General features: G+C 45.8%; 1 protein-coding gene across 1 annotated transcript in view; it reads left to right on the top strand.

Moving 5' to 3' along the window:
- LSG1 (large 60S subunit nuclear export GTPase 1) overlaps window positions 1-18,141 on the top strand; it is a 99,666-nt gene that overhangs the window by 65,809 nt on the left and 15,716 nt on the right. The window contains exon 13 of the mRNA XM_078666297.1: window positions 11,305-11,478. Within this exon, the coding sequence (XP_078522423.1) occupies window positions 11,305-11,478 (174 nt within the window). The remainder of the gene's footprint in view (window positions 1-11,304; window positions 11,479-18,141) is intronic.

Here is an 18,141-nt window from a genome sequence, read left to right as displayed (position 1 = left end):
ACTGCTTCATTAGTTTAAAATACTTGAGTAAATGCTAAAGTGGGTCAATTTGCAACTACTCCTTTAAGCAGTTAGTGCATAGCTATATCTTTGAACATCTAGTGATTGTAGTGTAAGGAATTTCTGTTTTTGATACAGAGAAATTAATATCAGTAGGAAAGTCAGCTCTTATAATTTTTCTCACAGAGGATGCTCAGGTGTCTGTAGATCTTCAGTACCTTTTGCTTTAACCCTAGATCTAATGGCGCCCCAGGTAAGGAATACCTTCCTAGACAACCAGCCATGGCATTCCAATGCTGAAGTAACAAGTAGCCATTTGTCCCTTTGATGTGTCTCCTCCTCCCCTCTGTGATCTTGGTGCTTAGATAGTTGTTGTTAGCCACACCATGCTTAAAGGAGACTGCCAAATCAAGGCATAGGGGAGCTCAGCTGAGCTTGTTATCCTCTAATGTCTACTGACAGGCATAGTTTGGGCTATGCTAAATTATGCCTGTATAAGTGCTTCCCTTTTTTGGGTGAAGCTCAATATTTAATGACCTGTAAGGATAGTTGTCAGTATAACCAAGAAACTCTCTAATGTTGGGGTAAAAACTGTCTATTTATCTCCTAAAGTATATGGATTCTACCAAAAGTAGTTGATCTAACCTCCACACCCACCCCTTTCCCAAATAATAAGTACTATGTCTCCATTGATTCCACACCTTCCCAACAAGTATAAACACTCATGCATGATCCTGCTCTCAAAGCAGTTAAGACCTACTATCCTTTGCATTCCTTTTCCCTTCTCCGAGTTAACTTGTGCTTTCTTCTGTACTGCAGCTCATTTTACAGGTTAGTATGTGGTGTTTACTGTACACCCCACCCATCCAAATCATTCTCTCCTGCACACCAACACTACCCCCACACAAAATATGCGTCATAGCATCTCCCATTCCTACCTAATCAGTGCCTTATCTCACATCACCCAGAAGGTGAGATGGGCCTGCTGTCTTCTGCATGACATTTATCGGTTTATTTTTCTTACATGTTTATCTTCGAAAACCTGACCTGGTCTGTTCTACAAATCCAAAGGAGTGAGTGTGGACTATTGATTTTTTTAAATATATATTTTATTCAATTTAACAAATGAATCATCCAACATACACAGGATATCAGGTACCTACATCACCAAGTTGGTCTCCAAATGATGAGAGATGCCCCAGCTTGTCCTACGTAGATGCAGACTATTGATGGTTGCTAAATAAATTAGAACGGAGTGTGAGGGGCTTTCCTCAATAAGTGGAATGCACTGTGAAGCGGTGACTCTGGTTTAAAATAAACCAAGAGCTCTAGGTCCTTCGAAGGCGAAGTTGTACATTTTGGGGCTTCGCGCAGGTTGTGAAGTTTTGGGGTTTGCTGCTTACGTTGCTCTACAAAACATTTTTTTCATCAATGTGACTTAATTTTATCGGGATACTTAAATTATTATTTACTCTAAGCTTTTTTTCTTTGCAAGTTTACATTTAGCTAAGCTTTACTGTGGACATAATGTTTGCAGAATTTCCCTCTGCAAGTTGTCGTTTCCAGATGTTTTATATGCAGTAGATATATCCAACCTTGTGCAGTTGGTAGTTACTGGCCAGTATCCTGGCTGTACAATGTACTTTGTGACTCCAGTCACAGAACCACCAATACTATTGTATTGTATTTGGATAACTGAGATACTGTGGGTGCTGGACTCTCCAAGGGTAGTGAAGGTTTACTGCTTGGGGACATACCTACTCAATGACATCGTAAATGAAAGATTAGTTAAAAATATGATGAACAGCTGACAGTGCGAACAGCTTCCGGTGCTGAGGTATCACCCAAACATTTTATAACTTATTTCTATGATAGTTTTCTTAATGACATTAAACCACTTTTGTCCTAATTTAGTCAGGGAGACAAATGTGTTAACAGAGAAATACATTGTAGCACAATAACTAAGATATATCTGGCCCTCCAATACAAATGCCTCGGTCTCTGGTTGCAGACTTGCAAATTTGACATCTCCATGAACTTTAGACTTAGTTTGCGTGTAAAATAGTCTGAATATTTAGTAACCCAAATCCAAAACAACAAAGGTCTCAGCAGGGGGGCGTGGCCAACTGCCGAGCATGGCGGACGTGAGCTGAAAGAGCTCTGTGCCAAGCCCTTACACTTTGTCAAGAATCCTGTAAGAACGAGTGCCGTTGAAGTCACAAACCGACGCATGGTGCGGCGGAACACCTGAGGCACCAGTAGCTCTGACACGGAGGGTCCAGACACCGATTTTCGGCATACCCGCGCCACTGCTCTCGAGAGTCGCGAGCCGGCGGAGTGAGATCGGGCGTAGTGCTAGAAATATCGGGACAATTTGAGGGCAGGGAGTGACACCGGACCTGTTGGAGATCACCGCTGGCTGAATTGAGCTGCCCACAATGCCTGTATACGCGCTATTCAGAATGCGGCATGGCGATAAAACTGACTGCTAGGTGAGGAAGAGACAAAATGGCAGCAGATGAGAACGGCGATTCACTGCAGGCCGCTGGGGAGCTACTGGTGTTGTGCAGAGACCCTCGCCCAGGCTAACAGGACTACCCAGCACACCCAAGGTGGACCCAGGGTAGGCTACTACTGGGGATATCGTCGACCACTGTCGAGCCGGGAAGACGCACAACTGTACTGTTTCTACTGCGTCACAGCCTTGTGCTCCTGCCGTGGAAACACGAAACTCATGGACCCGCGGTGCTACCTTGCGGACTTCTTGCCTGGATAATGGATACTCGCGCTACACGAAGAACACTGGACTGCTCTGCTGACTGACACCGCGGCGTGGAGGTAAATGTAAGCGGTGCCGCTGCGCTGGTGCACTACATGGTAACTGGCTGGTCGCGCTGCAACTGTAGCGAGAGTAAGGCTGCATCACTGGCAACCTTGGAACTTGGTGTGGTGATTGACAGAGACACACTGCGGGCCCCTTCAACAGCGATAAAAAGAGGACTTGTCCCTGCATCGCCACTGCGCCATGACTAGCTGCTAATATTCCCTTCAAGATATGACGAGGTGACCGGCAGCGAAGGGTACCGGGGCCTGAGTGCACCAGTTTGTATCAGAGGGGGTCTGACTGTGCTGTTGCCCTGCGAGCGCACGCCAGCACACCACCACTGTGCAGCAAGAATATCCCCAACACACAGGTACATCTACAGGGACCTGGTGCGGCTCCTATGTGCGTAGCCATTGGTTGTCTGACGCCTCCCTGGTGTAATGTACTAGAAAATAATTGGGATAGTGACCTCTCTGCCTGCATGAATCCAAGTGAAGTCGGGCTTGGATGATCAGTTATACAGCCCGACTCTAATCTACAGTAGGTGGTTAGAAGGTGGGTCTCCCCGCTTATGATCCCGGAGGAAGTTGTTGTGTGGGGTCACCGCTCCTCTACATCATGGGTCGCACCAAGGCTAGACAACCCGACCCCCCTGCATCTGATGACACACATACTACAACGTGCAAAGATCTGGCGCATGGTTCTGATACTGATGTGGTACCGACCACGTTAGCTGAACAACACACTGAATAAGCTGGACTTGATACTAAAGGAAATCAGAGATTCACGTATGGCGATTGAAACGCAAATGGGGTCGCTCTCTACTAGCCTCAACCTCTTAAAAGCGGACCACAAGTAACTGGCAGACAAGGTAAAGTCAAACTTGTTCTAGATGATTTGATACCGCAACAAACTATACATACTTCCCAAATGGAACAACTACGTCAACTACGGGGGCTACAAGATAGGGTGGATGATGCCAAAGGAAGATCCCGCTGAAATGTCCGCATACTGGGAATCCCGGAAAAGAGCGAGGGGCGTAATCCCACCCAGTTTGTGAAAAAATGGCTGTAAGAACATAGAGCGAAGGAGGGTCTAACGGATCTCTATAGTGTGAAGAGGACACAAAGGCGTGCCGCCCAAGCCTCCCCTTCTGGGATCGGCAACCAGACAACTACTAGCATGCATCCTGAATTATAAGGACTGTGACACAATATTATGTGCTGCAAGAGACAATGCCCCTATCCGCTTCGAGAATAAAACTATCTCCCTATACCCGGATTTTACACTAGCAGTTCAGAAAGCAAGAGCTACTTTTCAGGATGTTAAAAAGAAACTGAGAGCACACAATCTGAAATACGCCGTACTTTTTCCGGCCCGTGTGAAAGTCATTTCTGGCCAAAAATCTATATTTTTTGATAATCCTGAGGAAGGGGCGGACTGGCTGGAGATCACCTTCACACCTCCTGTCTCCCAAAACTCGATCCTGCCGAGCCAGACTGCACGATCCTAGTCACAACGTGAGGATGCAGCAAGCATGGAGGAGACTTGTGCCATGGAGAAGGGCCTGGCGTCAGCCCATCTCTGGAACAGATCTCGGACAGCCAGAAAGACGCTCTTTTGACAGCGGCAGCCCTGGCGGAACATGATGCCCAGTCCCGAGCTGTGTCTATTAGCTCCTCGGATGAGGCCACAGTTCGTTCGGACTCTGAAATCAATCTAACATTATTTCCATTAATTACTCCACAGACTGCGAATGACTATTAAGGTGATATGATGGGCCCTCCGGAAGTTGGTATAGTATGAAGTACTCTTTAGTATAACTCAATGTTCACAATGACACTTGGTAGTCCCGTTCTTTATGCTTATTTCGTGACTATGGGGATTGTGGTGGAGTGATGAGAATAATGTAACTAAATACGGGGTAATGTATGTTAAGACTGTGGTGGTTGCCACCCCCCATCGGCGGATGCACTATGGTTTTGTTTATGTAGAGTTCCTGTTGAACTTTTTCTTATGGTTTGGTCCTCTGATGTTTTCTGGGGGAACCTAGGATTGGGGAGTTTTTATAGTTCTGCAGACTCCGCTTCAGGTTACATGACGCCAGATAGGCCTAGTATCCTCTATGTTCACAATAGATCACTTTCCATAGGACCTGATGACACATCCTAGCAGATATAAGTACAGCTCTTGGAATGTAAGGGAGCTTGGCTCTGTTCATAAATGGCATAGACTATTGGCACAGCTAAACAGACGGAAAGTCAATGTTGTGTGTTTCTATAGGAAACTCACCTAAGCCATGATAAAGCAGTTAAGCTACACACCTATATGCTCCAAACACTGACCAGTACAAATTCCTGGAGGTCCTTAGCACAATATTGGTGGGTTGGGAAGAATACCCCTGGATATTGGGTGGAGATTTTAATGCGGTGCTTGATGTTGATCTGGACAGGTCTCACCCCCCCTTACACAACATGGGATGTAGGAAGTTGGCGGAAGCACTGAAAGGATGGGCGGATGGGTGGAGGATAGGAGATAGATGGCGTGCGGAATATCCCAATGACAGGAAATACTCCTACTCACCACCACACAAGTTACATACCCAAATTGACAGAATATTTTGCTCCTTAACTTTACTGGGCTCCGTCAGCGACTCCACACATTTGTGTAAACACTATCTGATCATAATCCCGTAGAATTTACACTCCAGTGGGGCAGGATTCCTACCCTAGTACCGACCGGGAAATTGCAGCCCCTGCTCTCAGAAGAACCGGTCTTTCAAAATGAGCTTGCCACAGCCAATTATTTCACTGAAAACGCGAATACGGCGACCACGTGTCAAATTGAGTGGGATGCCTTTTAAACTGTAATACGAGGGGTAGCAATTAGTACGAAAGCAGGCACACAACATGCTTTTATTGAACAACTCACGGAGATCAAGAATAGCCTGGGTAGACTAGAGCAGGAAGCTGCACTGAAAGATGCATAACAAACACAGCAGCAAGAAGCACATATCAAACACGCAGAACTATTAGAAGACCTGCGCCTTCTAGACTACCGTCTTTACACTCCGAAGCAACATGCCGCAGCGGATAGAGCGGGCCCACTTCTCGCTAAAATTATTACGGACACAGTGTTGGTGTCTCCTGTTCTAGAGATCCGGAATATGGAGTGTGATACAGTCTGGACACAACTTGAAATAAATAATGCTTTAAAAAACTATTATGAGACATTATATGAAAAGCCGGCTGACTTTACTGACGTAGACTTTGAGCCCTTTTGTGACTAATTTGCATGTAGCCAGGTTCTGAACTGGGATGGTGCAGTGAGCTAAAAAAAAAAGGTGATGGATCAAGCCCTGATCTTTTGACTGGGTAGGAGTGTTCTGCTTAATTCAGATACTCTGTCCATCACCACCCCCTTTTGAATCCTTTTGTGACGGCCGGCAGCTCCCACACCTATTACAATACCATAAAGAGGAACTGGGGCAGCCAGTGACTAGCATGAAAATTAAGCGGGCGATTAACAGTTTGCCTCGTAATAAAGCACCAGGAGGGGATGGTCTACCCATTAGAATTCTACGCAACTTAATCTGACCTATTAGTACCCCACTTAATGCGGTTGTATCAGACATCCCTAGAGGCTGGTACCCTTCCCCTTACCACACTACAGGCAACAGTAGTCTCGCTTCTGAAGCCGAGCCGGGATAGTACAGACATGGCGTGATTTAGGCCTCTCTCCCTATTAAATACTGACTATAAAATATTGAGTAAATTATTGGCAAATAGACTCTGCCAGTTTATACCACAGTTGATACTCATTGACCAATGCGGCTTTGTCCCGGGCAGAAGCACGGCACTTAATATTAGGCGATTGTACCAAATAATGGCACATAAGCCGACAACAGCTGGTGCTAGGGGCTGCATTTCGCTTGATTTACGTCAGGCCTTTGATTCCCTACATTGGCACTATATGTTCTATGCCCTTTCCAGATTTAACATACCAGAGGACTACATAAAATAGGTGAGTCTGTTATACCTGAACCCCACAGCGCGAGCACGTACGGGACAGCATATTTCGCAGCAGTACAGTATTGCACGGGGTACAAGGCAGGTTGGCCCGTTATTGCCCCTACTATTCATCTTGGCTTTGGAGCCTCTCCTGCATAAACTACGTAATATATCGGGTCTTAAGGGGATTGTAATGGGGCCCCAACACACATATTGTGTCTGCATATGCAGATGATTTAGTTTTCTATTTCAAGAACCTAGACGAGGAATTTGACCTATACCTTCCGCCTTTCACACTTTCCAGCGGCTTTCTGGGCTCTCGATAAATGAGAACAAGTCCTATATCTAATTCTTTACTGTCACGACACGTAGCGGGCCTCTAGGCTTCGGGAAATGGACATTTCAAATAGCCCCTACTACCTTCAAATACCTGGGAATCCACGTATACAAGGAATCCACAGATTTTCTAGATGGCAAGTTACGCTGTGCTATAACTGCCCTCAAGTTCCAAATAAAGTTCTGGACTTCCCTGCCTATATTGGTGGCGGGCAAGGTGGCAATCGCCAAAATGGTGATGCTCCCTAGATTGTTATATTATTTCACTAATCTGCCCATTATGGTCCCGGGACAGGTATTTAAATTGTTGTCCTCCCTATTGATTGATTTAATCATCTGGGGAAAGGGTTGAAGGCGCATTGGAATCGCGAATCTACAATTAAACACTAAACAAGGAGGACTGGGGGTCCTAGACCTGAAAGTTTACTGCTACGTGAGCCAGTTACAATGGCTAGTGTATTGGGTGGTGGGCTGTAACTGAAGGAGATTGGTATGTCTTAACAGTCATGGCAAAGAGGAGACCTACATACACTCTTATTACCCAACAGCAAAATTCCCCCAACGGCGCCTCATTTATTGAGGGTCGCGTTATTGTATTGGATGAATGCTTTAAGGTACACCAAAACGGTGGCTCCATATGCCCCCACTATTCCCCTTTTAGGAGTCCCCTTGGCATGTTCTTTCTGGACGGTGCCCTGATGCCTCACAATGACTTTTTCCGAGAACATGGAGTACCGAACACACTATTTCTCCTACACGCTAGTGTTTCTCGCTACATACATAACACTTGGGCCCCAGAGGGGATAGAACCAGCAACGCACACACTACTCACTATGCAATATTTGATGGGAAATGGGCGCCATTTAACGAGGTGGCTTTACAGAGGGATCCGCACGATAGCTACAGTGCCACTCCAACCCTTCCGTAATAGATGGGATGCGGATGTGGGCCGAGCACTAACTGACAAAGAATGGGGCACTATTTTGGAAAATCCTCGGAAAGTATCAAGGAACCCTAAATTTAAGTTTATACAGCTCATGCTCCTACATAGGGCTACCTGACCCCACACAGGCTGGGCTACCTGACCCCACACAGGCTGAGTTCTATGTTTCCAGACGCAATAGATGTTTGCCCGCTTTGTCATTCCTCTGAAGCAGGACTGAGCCATATGTTGTGGAGCTGCCCACGACTACAACACTATCGGGTATCTGTATGTGCGATACTGAAGGAAATTTACCCGATGCGGAATAATGTCTTGCTGGAGTTCTGCCTGCTGGGGCTGGGTCCAAAAGGGAAGAAGGGAAACCCAGTTAACAAATTTGCTAACCTTGCCTTAATATTAGCTAAACGTAACGTTACCATGAAATGGAAGACCACCATCGCTACAGGAATGGCACAGTGAAATGGTTAGATATGGAATTCAATATGTTGTTGGAAGAGTTTATTGCTGTTGACCTGCAAACGTGATGACTGATTCCTTATACACCCCCTCTCCCATTGTGTGTTTTTGGGAGGAAGCGGAGGACAGTTACAGCTAAAGTACATCTTTATAATACAATGATGGTTGCTGTTACGGTGTGAAGTATTAGATTTCCATTATTATGTTGCATTAGGGTGGGTCAACTAACTGTTTGGGATTTATGTTGAGTCTGGGGGGTGGACGTGGAAATTGGTTTATTTTTTTTATTTTTATTTTACTGGAAGAGGCACGGTTACCAAGGACTGTTACCGTGAGCAGGTATATAACATTAAATGGTCAATTAAGCTGGGATCATGACGAACAACGCTCGAGTAGTAATGTACAGATGTGGTTATCTCCATTTGCTATATATCGCCTGCTGTACAGTTGTAACCTCGAAGCACTACTTTACTGTATGTTTCCGCTGCTGTTTCTTTTTGGACCCTTCATGTTGCTATATGACCGTACTGACTGATGTCTTCTGATTTATTGTTTGATGTATGTACTCAATAAAATATGTTTCAAAAAAAGAAACAAAGGTCTCAGCAAGTAAAGAGGTAAATATAGGGCTCCCAGATTCTCTGTGCCCAGATTATTGGGGTCACTGGGAATTTGGAACTCTGTCCAATCGGGACACAGTCCGAAATGAGACCTGTCAAGGAACTGGCTGTTTCCAGGTCTTAAAATAGTTTTCAGTGAATTGGCTTTGAGACTCCTAACCTTGCAAAGTTCGGGCTCCATATATCCAAAATGAGCTGTCCCAATTCAAATTTCTGTTAGTGGAGCATTCACTGGGGGAGAGTGCCCGATGGATGACAGAGGACTCTGTTTTCAGCTGACCACAGATTTCAATTTTTCCTGGAGTCGTACTGCGTGAAGGCGACTACAAATAGTTCTTGAATCAGGACAGTCAGCCACAGCCATCAGAGTATCACCCAATGGCAGGGATGAAGGATCTTCTGAAGAAATAGGGCAAGTAGTTACCAGTACAGGAGAAGGGTGGGCACCCACTGCCTCACATCCCAGCACTCAGTTTGCCCCGATGCGTCATAGTAAATGCAGTGCATGATAACATTTACTTTGGTGACAGGCTTAAGCTTTCACCCTTGTTGGCCTAGCCAGTGCTGTGTAGCTCTAGACATGCTTCACGATAGTTGTCCTTCTTCAGCAGAGAGCAACACATTCTTTTTTGGGGGTGCTGGAAATGCTTCCCAAAGTCTTCTCAGTTCTCTGTACCACTCGCTGGGCGCAGGTGCATCAACCAGAGTTCATCAGCTCAAGGGAGCCATTTCAAACAAGAGGAGGATGGGCGCACACTACCTCACATCCCAGCACTCAGTTTGCCCCGATGGGTCATAGTAAATACAGTGCATGATAACATTTACTTCGGTGACAGGCTTAAGCTTTCACCCTTGTTGGCCTAGCCAGTGCTGTGTAGCTCTAGACATGCTTCACGATAGTTGTCCTTCTTCAGCAGAGAGCAACACATTCTTTTTTGGGGGTGCTGGAAATGCTTCCCAAAGTCTTCTCAGTTCTCTGTACCACTCGCTGGGCGCAGGTGCATCAACCAGAGTTCATCAGCTCAAGGGAGCCATTTCAAACAAGAGGAGGATGGGCGCACACTACCTCACATCCCAGCACTCAGTTTGCCCCGATGGGTCATAGTAAATACAGTGCATGATAACATTTACTTTGGTGACAGGCTTAAGTTTTTCACCCTGGTTGGTGCAGCCAGTGCTGTGTGTCTCTAGACATGTTGCCAGTACAGACTCGCCAAAGAAGCAGATGGGAAAGCATCCCTGAGGCTACATGATCTCTAGTGCAGGCTGCAAAGATCATATGGCTCTTGGGTGGTACATTCTATTGAAGTGATACTCCGCGTATATCTTCAGTCTGCTGTGCCATGTATACATTTTCCAGTCAGAATGGATTTCTCTCCATCTTGGTCAGTCTGAGCGGAAATGGTTATCCAGGGCCCAGGCCTTTCCCATCCCTAGTAAGGGCAGCCACCGGCAAAGGTTTTCTGCCTGTCAAACATCTCCTAACAGTGTGAAAGGTCTAGACCTCCAGAAAAAATGTAAGGGCTACTGGCTAGATGAAATGGGGGGGGGGGGGGGCAGTATTTACCACATTTTAAAGAGACCGAAGCAAGGCTGTGTCAATTTAGTTCAAAATGGAAGGAAGCGAGACAGGCATATTGTTGAACTGTAATTAAATTACTTAGGCATCTTTCTGTTATTAGCTCACATCTGCTACCAGGCACGTAACAGTGAACCTAAGTATGGTTCGTGGTTTGCTTATGTATTTTTTCTGTATGATGGCAAATGTGACAGATAAAGTGGATCCAGTGCCATAATAGGGGCACGAGTAATAAATGGGCTACTCAAGATTGTTAAGACATTACGTTACAAGAAGGCATTTAATTTGTTGATCCTATAAGAAGGAAATACACCAAGCCTTGCAAACGGCAAAGAAAATGTGCACCGCATTGAAAATAAACATAAATTCAAATGGGGAAAGTTGGTTGCTTGTCTGAAATTCGTTTTTATTCCTGCTTCAAGGTTTTCTTTTAAAGCTAGTTTCTAATGCTTTTTCAAGATTCATGGTTTACATTTCTGGCTATAAGTACTGCGAACATCTTCAATTGCAAATCGTTTTCATTGTTGTTGTTCTAGGGTAAACTCTTGTACTGTCATCCTCCACCTGGAATTGATGAATCGGATTTTCAGCCCCAACATCAAAGTATTTCTGAGTGTAAAAGCACCCAGAAGACCACTAAATTGAAGCCAAAAGGAAATGAAAAGGCGAAACAAATTGAAAATGTTGTTGACAAAACTTTTTTCCATCAGGTAAGGAATTGTGATGCAAAAGTGTGTTCCCAGATTTGGCCTTGCATAACGGCTTTCTACTCCCTTCATTTTTGCTAGTTCATAATTGTATGTTGGCAGTGATTTTACTATTCTATGATATAACATTGGACTGCATTAAACATTTATAATTGTATTGTTTATTGTGTCAACAATGTTTTAAAAATTAGTTCTAGGATGATAAACAGAAGTGCCACAAATAGATTACAGTCAAATAGCATTTGCACAGCACACAGCATCTTCATAGGAGGCGGCCCAACACTAGCAGCCAGTGAGGCTAACCAGACAGTAGTAAAAACAGAGGAATCTCAACTTTATCAAAGAGAGAGGTTTTAATTTCTCTTTTAAAGATAGCCACCACAGAAGCCTTATGCAGGCTAACAGGAAGTGATTTCCACAATTTTGCTGTCAAATAGGCAAAAGGTCTGCCCCCTTGCCTCTCCTTAAACTTTAGCAACCTGCAGAAATTGGAGATTGTTAGACCTAAGCCATCTACATTGCTTGTAAGGGCAAAGTCTTTTTGTCAAGTAGCTGGGACCCTCACCTGAGAAAGCCCTAAAAGCAACAGTAAGGGCTTTAACTTTGATGCTGGCAACCAATGTAAGTACTTCGAATGTGGCAAAGTAGATTGTCGATAAGGCGCTCTCAGGATCAGTCATGCTGCTGCATTTTGCACTATCTGGAGTCTTCAAATTTAGAGAGCAGGAAGGCCCAAGTAGAGCGTATTAGCATAGTCTAACCTAGAGGATACCATGGTGTTAATCCCCTTTGTACGCAGTTCCTCCAAAACCAAATGCAGCAGCTTATTCAAAGATTTGAACTTAGTAAAGCAAACTGACGATACTTATTTAATTTGTGCAGAAAAAGAAAGGTTGGAATTGAAAATTATTCCCAGATTTCTGTCTTAGGAGGCGGGAACTGAGGGAGATTGAGTTCCTCAGTCCACCAAATGCCAGGGGAAGGCAGGCCAAGTGGTCCACTGAAAAATTCTATTTTGTCTCAATTTAACAAAGTTAGCGCCCATCCAGCATCTCCCTTAAGACACTCTTTAAACCTGGGCAAGGCATTATATGAATGTTCGTTAAAGGACAGAAGGAGGTGAGTGTTGTCAGCATAGGATGACACCTGCACACCCCAAGGTTCAGTCTGCTGAGCCAGTGGTGCTAGATACAAGTTGAGGCGAGTAGTGCTCAGAGCTGAGCCCTGCGGAACTTTGTTTAAAAGAGGTAAAAGGGTGGAGATAAACCAACTGCGATCTGATCTCCAGAAAAGATTTTAGCCTTGAAAAAGCGTTATCCTGGATACTTGCCAAACTAAATCTGCCTCAAAGGGTGGCATGCCAGACCGTATCAAACATAGCAGATGGGTCAAGCAAAGCCACCATTGCTGATCATCCACAGTCCAAATTCTCTTTAATTTATTCTGTGACCTTTGATAAGGCAGATTCGGTACTTAAGCCAGATTGCAGGCTGTTGGATTCCACAAAGGAAGATGGCTGACTATTTAGCATAGTCTGTGCAGCCACCGGTAGGAGAGAGATGGGTCTAAAATTATTCAATATAGTCGGGTCTGCATTGTGTTTCTTCAGTAAGGGCAAAAGGAAGGCATGTTTCCAATCTGAAGGAAATAGTCCTTCTTCAAGTGAGGTGTTCAAAATGTTATTGAGCACTGAATTAATAATAGAGGAGATAATTTTTAGAATTCAGGACGGACAAGGCTTCCTTGGGGATCCCGATTTTTATTTCTCCAGTGCCTTCATAGAGACTTCCTCTGGAATCGAGAGAAAGTTAGAGAATAGATGATCCTGATTTGGCACGAGGTCGATCTGCACTTCCGGTAAAATTCCCGTAGAAACAGTTACCGTATTTTCTGGCGTATAAGACGACTTTTTAACCCTTGAAAATCTTTTCAAAAGTCGGGGGTCGTCTTATACGCCGGGGTCATTTTATGAGCAAGCGAATATAGCCCAAACCCTATATTTTAAAGGAAAAGTAGGGGGTCGTCTTATACGCCCAGTCGCCTTATATGCCAGAAAATACGGTACATAGATGTTCTGGATTTTCTCTTGAAAAAAAGTACGATAAACCATTACGGGGTTCAGGGGATGGACTGATACGTTTTGTGGGCTCTGGGGAAAAGAATAAACAAATTAGGATAATTCACGCAAAGTATTAGAAGCCGCCTAGATTCAAGAAGAGGAATACTCTCTCTGAGATCTTCAGAAAGATTTGCGGAAATTACCTCCCCGTTCTTTCATTCTCGTTGGATTCTTAACTAGCTGATCATGTGCCAACCACTAGACAAAAAATATCCCTTGAACAACACTGTTTATGAAGGGCAATTCTAGTCTTGATGCTTTATTAACTTACGTAGCCCCTACCCCTGTACCCATAAGCTCTTCTAGGGTTCTCCATCTGGTCTCTTTTTTTTTTTCTGCCTTTCGCAGGTACTCCCCAAGGTAATTTTTTGATACTAGTCTTTGGACTTCCGTCCTTCAGCTACTCTGTCGAATGATGCTACAGTTCTTCCATCCAGTATCACTTAGAGACCGCTATTTTGCAGTAGATCTGGGTATGGCCATACTATGTGGCGGAGCAGGTTGAGAAGGACCAAGCTGAGCTGGTCTTTCCCCTTCTGTTTTAGGGCATTTGTGTGGGTAAGTGAACGGGCGGGCTAAGGAAGCATTTACAAGAGTGGATTTGGGGTTGAAGAGGAAGCACACAGAAGGGAACCAGACTTCACCACGTATGGAGGAAGTTATTTTGTTATCCTCAGTAGGTTTGCAGGACATAATTGACAGGGTAGCGACAAAAACTGATAGCGCAGCCCTGACTGGATCAGTCTAGTGATACAGAAGTAAATTGGCCCAGGGTAATCTGCTTGCAGAGGTTAAGCATTACACCAAAGAGAAACAGGACTTTAAAAACCATTGATCAGGAGGCTGGCTAATGTATTCAAGTCTAAACGTCCTAGTAGTCTGAATGTCTTACCTCTTCTTACTGCTGTTAAAAACAGCATCTTAAGAGAATGGAAAGCAGTGTAATGTGATAAGGTATCCCACATTCCTGAGTTGTTGTTAATCCCTTATAAATGGTGATATAAAATTCACCAAAATCATTGAAAGGTACTTCTTTGTTGGCCAGCCGGACGTCTTCTTTTCCATTAGACCCTGTACCTAGAAAGATTGATGGGTTTCTCAAGAGCATTTGCAGCATAACATTTTGCACTACAAATGTGCATCCCATGAATCTCAGGCTCTACTAAAAGACTTACAGGTGCTGTTTGATGGGGTGCAGAGAAGAGACGATTGCTCTGATTTATTGGCCACTCCAGAATTAATGATGTGGTTCTTGCTGGACCCAACCTTCGGTAACTTATATGCTTCAGCAATTGCATTCAGTCATTAGTTAGATGGAGGCATATCTGACGTACACTTTGGAAGGTAGATGCTGCACAGAGAAACTGCATTTGCTGGTCGTACATCCTAAACTCTTTGGGGCCACAGTTAGATGACCTCATTAAACAACAGGTGGAAAAAAAGAAATTGTTGCAGCCTTTTATGGGTCAAACCCAGTAATCCATATAATTCCTTTTGCCCAGAGGGTAATCGCAGGGATATTCCTTGCAGGGGTGGACCAATGGTCAGTTAGGTGGGGTGTTGGAGCTCATCCAAGCAGGCAAACCTAGACTTGCCCCAACTGCATTACCACTCTAGACACCAAAAGCATGGGGCCTTACTCTTATGCACCACATCCCCATATTTTACCTCTTTTCAGTTTTTCCTTCTTTGACATTTCTCCTTTCCTATGTTGCAAGGGTTGCCCCAGTATTGGAACTTTCATAGATTCCCATGCTTTGTATCATTCCCCGTCGTCGGAATGGGAGCCTCTGTAGTATAAAAACCATAGAAACAAAAGAGAAGCCTAGGCCTCATCTCATTTTGTATTCTATCCACCTCCTTTTGTAAAAAGAGACCAAACTTTTGCTAGGACCAATCAGAGCAGCCTCACCCTCTAGAACCTTCCTGAGAGAGCTCAGAGCCTCAGATTTTTCTACCGCACGTTGTGCTAGGGAGTCTCCACTGAGCTCTGCTCAGTTTTCACTGTTTTTCTACTTATTTCTTCAAGTTTCTGCTTCAAATCGTCATGTCTGACAAGGAGAAGAAGGCCTTATTCAGGTCCTGTGCCTCTTGTGGCAAAAAACTTCTTTTTGTGGAGGATAAGCATGATAATTGCATTTATTGCTTATATCCTGACCACAAGGCCACAGACTGCAAGATCTGCAGGACTTTCTCGAAGAAGACTCTTCGGGACAGAGAAGGCCGGCTACTTACCTGGCTTCAGAAGATGAAGACACGCAAGGAGGTGCTCTCTTCGGATGAGGAGGATTCCGTGTCTGCTGCTTCCTCGCAAAGATCAAAGAAGAGGGGTAGGTCTCCCCCTGGTTCTTCGACATCTGAGCCCCCTCTTCAAGCCCCTCACAAGATCTCTGACAGGTCTGAGAGGGCTGGTCCCCTTCAATCTCCTCACGAAAGTGTAAAGGAGAGGCAGGGACAGGCTACAGCAGTGGTGCCAGCCTTAAAGGACAAAAAGGAGGTGGTAATCCTTTCTCCTCCGTCCAAAAAGATCAAGCCCAGTGATAAACACCCTACTGGCACTTCAGGATCTGGGCCGGAGAAAAAACAGCGTCCGTCGACGACGAGAACACCAGGTACGTCGACGACTGTGACTTTGGCTAAAGTTCCCGCTGTTTCTGTGGCTCCGTCGACGGGCTCGTCGACGGTAGCGGTGTCCACGACGGCGACTTCGTCGACGTTCAAGGTTCCGAGCTCGTCGACGATGATGGCTTCCACGTCGACGACGACTAGCAGGCCACTGTCGACGGCCGTAACGACGACGAAGACTACGTCGACGACGTCGACGACGACGGCTTCCACGTCGACGACGATGATAATGACGACGAGTTCGTCGACGAGACCGTCGACGGTGGTCCCATCTACGACGAAGATTGTGTCGACGAAGGCTGTGGTGCCGTCGACGGTTACATTAACTGATGCTCCGACGACGACGGCGTCGTCGACGAGACCGTCGACGGTCCAAAAAGTGCATTTTCCAGTTCGGAGAATGAAAATCACGCCGGAGATGACGTCTCCGCGACGAGTCTCTTCCCATCTACCGACAATGCTGTTAGATGATGAGTCTGACGAGGATGAGTTTCAGGACAATTATGGACCTGCCTATAGTCCCTCGGACTTGAACGTAAAGTTGCAGGAGACGGACACAGAGGAGTATTTCGACCAGGCAGGTGGCCAACAACTACATCCTTATGTTGTGGAAGAGCGACATCCGCCGAGTTTGGGACAAGGCATGGTAGCCATGCCCTCCTCTCTCATTTCGGATCTTCAGGACATGCTTCAGGATTATCGTAAAAGGTTTCCGTCAGACCCTTCTGGACAGACTACGTTTTTTCCACTTCCACCACAGCCGCAAGTGCAGCCGGCTACTAGTGTTCCGGTGGTACCCTCCACACCACCGCCAGGGACACCTTTGGCCCGGGTTCCCACACCAGATCCCGTACCACTGCCCGATGCCCATCAGGATACCTCTTCGGATGAGGAGGTTGTTCCAGTGGATCCCTTGATGGATCCTTTACAGGACCCTGACCCGGATCAGGGGGACAATGACCCGCAAGACCCAAATGCTGCTGGTCGTGACACTTCCATCTCCCCTCCGGTGGATATAGGGGGTTTTCATCATCTGATGGAACGGGCTGCTAAGAGGTTTGGCCTACCTATTTCAAGAGAGGAATCGGAATGTTTCCTTTATGACTTTAAGGAACAACACCAACGCTCTGTCAAATCTATTCCCATTATAGAGCATGTATGGGAGGAGGGCATGAAGATCATGCAGAGTCCTGCCACGGTGATTCCAGTCCTCCCCAGGCTGGAAAAGAAATATAAAGCTCCTGAAGGCAGTCCAGCTTGCCTTATTGGTCAGCCAAAGCCTGACTCGGTGATTTCTCAGGCGGCACAAAGCAAGTCAAAGAATCCGTCCACACCGTTGACCACTCCTCCGGACAAGGACGGCAGACGTCTGGATAATGTTGGAAAACGGTTTTCCTCTATGGCCAGCTTACTGGTTCGAGCGGCGAATGCCCTTGCCATCTTAGGCCGTTACGACCGCCAGATGTGGTGCGACATGGAACCCTTCGTGGACCTATTACCTGAGCCCACTAAGGAGGACGCCAAGAAGGTGCTGGCGGAAGGAGAGAAATCGTCTGCAGAAGTGATTGACTGCGCAATGGACATTGCTTCCACGGCCTTCCGGGCCTTGGCCGGCTCCGCCGTCTTACGGCGTCAGGGTTGGCTGAAGGCCACCTGGTTTCGTCAGGAGGTCCAGAACAGAGTCCTAGACCGCCCTTTTGATGGGGAGATGCTGTTCGGGAAGCATGTGGACGATACCCTACAGAATATCAAGAAGGACACAGACACAGCAAAGTCCTTGGGCTCTCTCACCTATCGCAAGGTCCCCTTTAGGGGCGCACGAGGGAGAGGATTTACATCTTACAGAGGAAACCAACAACGTTTTTCCTCGCAGTCTTCCCAGTCATATAAACCCCATTACTCGAATCAGCGACAAGGGCAAT

This window comes from Lissotriton helveticus, chromosome 11 (assembly GCF_964261635.1).
Source record: "Lissotriton helveticus chromosome 11, aLisHel1.1, whole genome shotgun sequence".
NCBI lineage: Eukaryota > Metazoa > Chordata > Amphibia > Caudata > Salamandridae > Lissotriton > Lissotriton helveticus.
This window is presented reverse-complemented; position numbering and strand designations above follow the sequence as displayed.